General features: G+C 46.4%; 1 protein-coding gene across 3 annotated transcripts in view; it reads left to right on the plus strand.

The window, feature by feature from the left end:
• The window catches only part of PI4KB (phosphatidylinositol 4-kinase beta), a 59,015-nt gene extending 53,015 nt beyond the window's left edge, over positions 1–6,000 (plus strand). For all 3 annotated transcript variants that reach the window (XM_084613981.1, XM_084613983.1, XM_084613982.1), the window contains one exon: positions 2,345–6,000. In XM_084613981.1, the coding sequence (XP_084470107.1) occupies positions 2,345–2,526 (182 nt within the window). In that variant the 3' untranslated portion in view covers positions 2,527–6,000. The remainder of the gene's footprint in view (positions 1–2,344) is intronic.

Raw genomic sequence — 6,000 nt, forward strand, 5'->3', positions numbered from 1 at the left:
CACAGTGGCAGGTTAGAGCAGCCCCAGTTGTGTGGGATGGGATAGGCGTTGGCTGGGACAGCTGAGATCTTAGTCTGATAAATGTTCCACTTTATCAACCTCACTGCAGCAGAATTATATTCACTACATTCCCCTTACAGGGCCAGGGAAACTGTCCCTAACGCAAGCATTCAGGGGTTGCATCACCAAACTACAGCTTTGCAGCTGGGATCCTATGGTCAGGTCGTCTAATGGTTAGAGCAGAGAGTATTGGGAATCTGGGTTCTGTTGCCAGCCTGGTCATAAGAGCAGAGGGAAAAGGAAATCAAAAATGTTGTAGATATTGTAACTTTATTTCCCTACTATACTATAACACACTTAGCTACCTAAGTTAGAGGAGTGGAAATAACCATCCAATTTTATACCATGGCACAGTGTAAGGTTGCACCTAGCTGTAAGTGAATTGGGTCTGTTCCCCTTTAAAATTACACAGAGGGCAATAACCAGTGTTAATCTATTTACCGTATATACTCATTCATTAGCCCATTCGTTTATAAGCCGACACCCCAAGATGGATAGGTAAAAATAGTAAAAACTGAATGACCTTTTCATAAGCCGACCCTATATTTCAGGGGGTGGCAAACTTCGGCTCCTGGCCCATCAGGGTAAGCCGCTGGCGGGTTGGGACGTTTTGTTTACCTGGAGTGTTCACAGGCACGGAGTCCCTCAGCTCCCTGTGGCCGCGGTTTGCCATTCCCAGCCAATGAGAGCTGCGAACGCACATCCCGCAACTCCCAATGGCTGGGAACGGCGAACCGCGGCCACAGGGAACTGAGGGGCTCCGTGCCTGCAGATGCTCCAGGTAAACAAAACGACCATGTATTAGATATTCGATTCAATGATTTCATAGAGTTTAAAATCATCACATTTGGTGTAGACCCGTTTATAAGCCGATCCCCACTCTTTGATGCGTCACTTTTTTTACCAAAAATATTCAGCTTATGAACGAGTATATACGGTAATTGTTTTCCTCGATATTAATGTCAGTGTTTTGATGATGTCTACACAGTGCCCTCTCTCTGCATTGTGTTGCAGTCTCTTACTCCTAGTTAGTTCGCAGCTCTCCCTGCGGCATGTAACCAGGCTTGAAGCAGTTCATAGATTCATAAAGGTTAAGGCCAGAAAGGATCATTATGACCACGTAGTCTGGCCCCCTGGAGTCCTCAAACATAGTTACCACCCCAGTACATTAAAAACACCGTTTACCTCCACACACGCCCAGTTACGGGGAGAGTTAAACCTCATTCATCAGCTCTTGCACGTGGACCTCTGCACGCCTGTCTGGCCGCTCAGGCTAGAGCACAGGTAGCAGCAGCCTTGTTGGACCATTTCCAAATGATTTGTTGCTAGTGTGGTTCAACACTTCCTTTGCAGTCCAATAGCCCAGACTGTAAAATCCTCCAGCACCAAGCAAGGATGCTGCACACATACAGAATACCTAGCTGGTAACCCTCGCACTGAATCAGCAGCTCTTCCTCCCTCCCTCCCCTCTCCCGCTGCATTTGGCTGAAGTTGCACGGCAGGGTGAGTTGGGAAGAGCCTGTGTAAGGGTATTGCAGTTCAAAGTCTGTGTGGTGCAGTGGGGGAAGGAAGTGGGGAATAACTCACATTCCTCCACTGGGCACCGGTTTCAAGCATCCACCGAGGTATTCCTCACCTGGCAGAGACTGGCTTTCAACTACAGATCAAGCAGTATTGTGTTGGGATCCAAGGGGGACTTTAAAGTGGTCGCTTAAGAAACAGGGGTGGTTCCTTCATTTGGGCTTTGCCTACTTTCCTGTATTAGAAGCTCTTTAACTAAACTACCTTAAGCACCACTCAGCACACAACCATAACATTGTGTCAGCCGGTTTGTTAACCCTAGCCTGGACGAGTTAGCCACCCCCAGATGATGGGTGAAAGGTGTGTCCTTGCTTATACTGAGGGCCAGCTCTCTAGCTGCTGTGAATGGCTGCAGTGCCGTTGGAACTAGTGGGGCCAGATTCCCAGCAGGCATATGTCTGTGCAACTCCATTGGAGTTGATGGTGCGACTCCATTTTACACCAGCTGACAATGGGGCCCAATGCTGTGGTTGTGAACGCATGTTCCTGTCACTTCCCAGAACAGACAAGACCTTAAAGGGACCCTCTGTGCAGGTTTACTTGTCATTACTAGACGGCAGTTGCAAAACGTGCCTCCCAAACCAGGCTGCTCTGACTCTCAACTATTCTGTGTAAGTTCTTCCCACTGCTCCAGAATTCGCTGTTAACTCTGCTCCTTGTCTCCTCCTATGTCCCCATCCCCATCCCCACCCCGACGTGTTAGGTTCTCAGCTGCCCTGTTTCCATGGCTCCAGTACCATCCGCAACCTGAAGGAGCGTTTCCACATGAACATGACGGAGGAGCAGCTGCAGATGCTCATTGAACAGATGGTGGACGGCAGCATGCGGTCAATCACCACCAAGCTCTATGATGGCTTCCAGTACCTCACCAACGGCATCATGTGACAGCTGCGCCCTTGCCACCGACTCAAGGATGGCTTTTGCCGCAGCCACAGTGCCCAGCTGGAGACCTGCCACCTGGCCGAGGGAAAAGGTCTTGCCCCGTGTGGTGAAGGGAGCTGAGCAGTAGCACCTCCCGGGTGCCAGGTTTAACAGACTCGCAAGCCACCACCAACAAAAAACAGTGTTCAGAGAAACAAAATCCACGTGTGAAATTGACTAAAAACAAAAAGGATCATGTGACAACCATTGCGATCACGTTTAATGTGACCGCAGGGTCCAGGCGTTGGTGAGACAAAGCCATCAGCGCTCTGTGGACAACAGAGCATCTGCTAGACACCAGAACCATGTGTACATCAGTTCCTCCCACCTTTATTTCAGTATTATGCCTGTTGATGTCCTGTGAACTCTTCCACAATCTCATAATCGTTTAGGGCCTGGGGTGGAGGGGGCCAAAACCATCCTTCTCCCTGAGTCTGGAATTTGCTGATATTTTGAGCCTTCTGCTAGCTCCACTTGAATGCAGTTGAGGTGAATCCCCATCAGCCCCCAACCCTGCATGTTCCTGTACAGCGTTCTCAGCATTATTTGACTCTCCTGATGTTGGTTTGGCTTTTTTCACCCTTTGCACATTTTAATGTAAGTTTAAGTTGCAAGTTAGACAACAAACGTGTCTTGAGATCATAGGTCACTAGACACAACCCATGTAGCACAGTCTTAACCTTCTGGAGCATAGGGTTATTAGGACTTGGATCTTTTTGTTTCGTTTCATCCACGTCTCTCATAGTCTGGCCATGCAACGGCATGCCCGTCTGTCTGTCTTTGGGCACCTTTTTGACTTTGTTCCACAAATCTGGGGCTGTGAAGCTTTCCCCTGCAATAATATCAGACTTCATACTTCATGGGTTTGTGCCACACTGAATGTCTTGTCCTTGGCTGATGATCCTGGTGATGCAGTAGCCTGGCCCTGAACTCGCACCGCCTTGAACTCAGCAGCGGGGCTGCAAGTTGCTTTGTGTGTGGTATCCGCACAAGGGTTACATTTCCGTGGATGATGAGTTTTTACATCTATCTGGATCGGACCTCTATATGCAGAATGTTCCCCTGGAGGTTATAACCTGTCCCATCCCTCCTCGGTGGTGTACTTTGGCCTGAGCCAAGTTTCATGGCTCCCAGGGAGTGAGGCAAAATGTGGACTGATTTTGCTAGTTTTCTTCCTAGAGTAACTGAAGGCTAGTCTAAACTTATCCATCTTACCTTGCTTATACACCTAGCTAGAGTTCAGGAGATGGGTTGATTTTTAGTTTTGCAGCAAGCAGGGCATAGCTAGTGCCTTTTTTCAGTTTTAAGTAAAGAAGTGATCGTGCTAATTTTTCATCCCCAGAAACAGGTCAAAAGCAGATGCTGACAAGCACAAAGTTATTGCAAAGAACCAGTAGAACACAGCTGTGAAGTTGTAAGGCCAAACTGTTTGGCTTATAGATCCAGGGCATGGAAATCACTCTAGGCTGGGCTGATTTCATTTTTAAAACTCCCTTTCTGCTACTGTCCAGCTGAAAACATCTGTACTTTATAAAGAGCAACAAGGTTTGATTTGTTGAAGCTTCTCCATTTCTGTGTATTAGTATAACTCTATTCAGACATAAGTCCCTTCCCTTGTCCTCTCTCCCCTCAGTGTATTCAGACTTCTTGCAGCTGCTGATCAGATGGTGGAATCCCCTACTACCTGAGTGTGTGTGATTTGTTACCTCAGTCCTGGTTCTCCCCCATTGACTCCTGTATGTGGACTCTCATGTTAATAGGTGTTTGTTTAGTGCTACTTTGCCATGTTGATTATTTAGCCTTTTTTTTAACTGTATTTTAACATTATGGGATAGAGGTTTCTGGCAGGAAGAGGCAATATTTCCAAGTTTTGCAACCAGAAGTTCAAACCACTGCATATGCTCCTGCAGCCCAACAGATGAGCAGCAACCTAGGCTTCACTGTCTCCCAATTGCAGTTAAAACATACAGGTCGTGGGGAGGCATAATCTTCTGTCACTTCCTGTTCTCAAAACCAGTTATTCTTGTTACCAGTTTGGAAATGGATTGGCAAAATGTAAGTTATGGCTTTTTACTGTCCACTGAAAGAATTATGAAAGGTCTGAAACATTGACTTTGCAAGGAGTGGAGAACGCTTGGGTAGCAATATGCTGATCCTTGCAGGTGGGAATAGAAAAGGACCTAGTGCTAGTTTCATTACCAAAAAAAACACTAACCTAGTTGCTTTTGTCTGTTCGTTCCATTTTTTAATTTTTCCCTTTAAGTTCCTCCTTGTAACTGCTCTTGTGACCCAGCTGTTCCCGGAACAGCCAGCAGGGGCTCGGAAAAGGGGCTGTAGATTTTAGGGAACAATCTGAATTTCTGTGGGAAAGACCCAGCCTTGCAGTGCCAGAGGGGTGGAGCTAGAAATGATAGAATTGTTTGGATGATCAGTGTGTGGGGCGGGGTGGTATCGCTCTAATATAAGGACAAAAAGTAACTATGAATGTTGGAAAAATGAGTGATACTTGTCACATGTTGTAGCTTACAAGCAGATTTGCAGGCTGCTGTGTTGAATGGGGTTACACTTCTGTAATCCACTTGGCAGTGGTAATTTTAACCTCCTTCTATAATCCACTTGGCAGTGAGGGTAGCAATTATTTGTAGGAGCAGCCCATGACATGTTGGTCATTTTGGCTACTACTGAGTTTCAGAGCAGAGAAAGGATCATTTTAAAACTTTGCAATTGCCTTGTTTTTTTGGTGGGGATCACTGGGATTTAACTTTTGGGTCAAATTTAGGCTTAGTTTATTCATTTGTATGTCACTTAGCAGCCTGTTGAATTGTCGGAAAACTGCTTTAGTGGCTAACTTCATGTTTCGGCTCCTGCCGCGACTCAAGCTTGCTTGGCCATAAAAAGCCGTGAACAGACACTTCAAATGACTCCATCTTGCTTTGTAGCTTCCCCCTCTGCATTTATCCTGACCTGGAAGTGAACTGCAACCAAGTTCCCCTTTCATGTAGCAAATGGCATACGGATGCCCAGTGATCAGATGTACTGAGCCCATAGTAGCAGCATTGCTGCAAGTGGCAAATTAGCAAGTGAAATAATGTCCCTGTATACAAATTACCCAACCAGTTGGGTGACTTCTGCAGATTGTTGCTACTTAATCTGGATGGGATCCTTTGGAATGTAGTTTTCATTTTAAATCTTCATGGAGAGTACATTTTAACAGCTAAAAGGGGATGGGCTGCATGACGGCAAGAGGAGAGGGACAAAAATAAGATCCTAATAGGCCATACTAATGGCCTCTCCTTGAGCTGAAGCGAACACCCTTTCTGACAGCTGCTGCTGGCTACACGGGCTGTGTGTGAACCTTTCCATGTGTGGGGACTTTTTATTTTCCTATTCAGTAAGGATGGGCCAAACTCAGAAATAAAATATACAACCAGAACTTGA

This window comes from Lepidochelys olivacea (genome assembly GCF_965140295.1).
Source record: "Lepidochelys olivacea isolate rLepOli2 genome assembly, chromosome: 24".
Lineage (NCBI taxonomy): Eukaryota > Metazoa > Chordata > Testudines > Cheloniidae > Lepidochelys > Lepidochelys olivacea.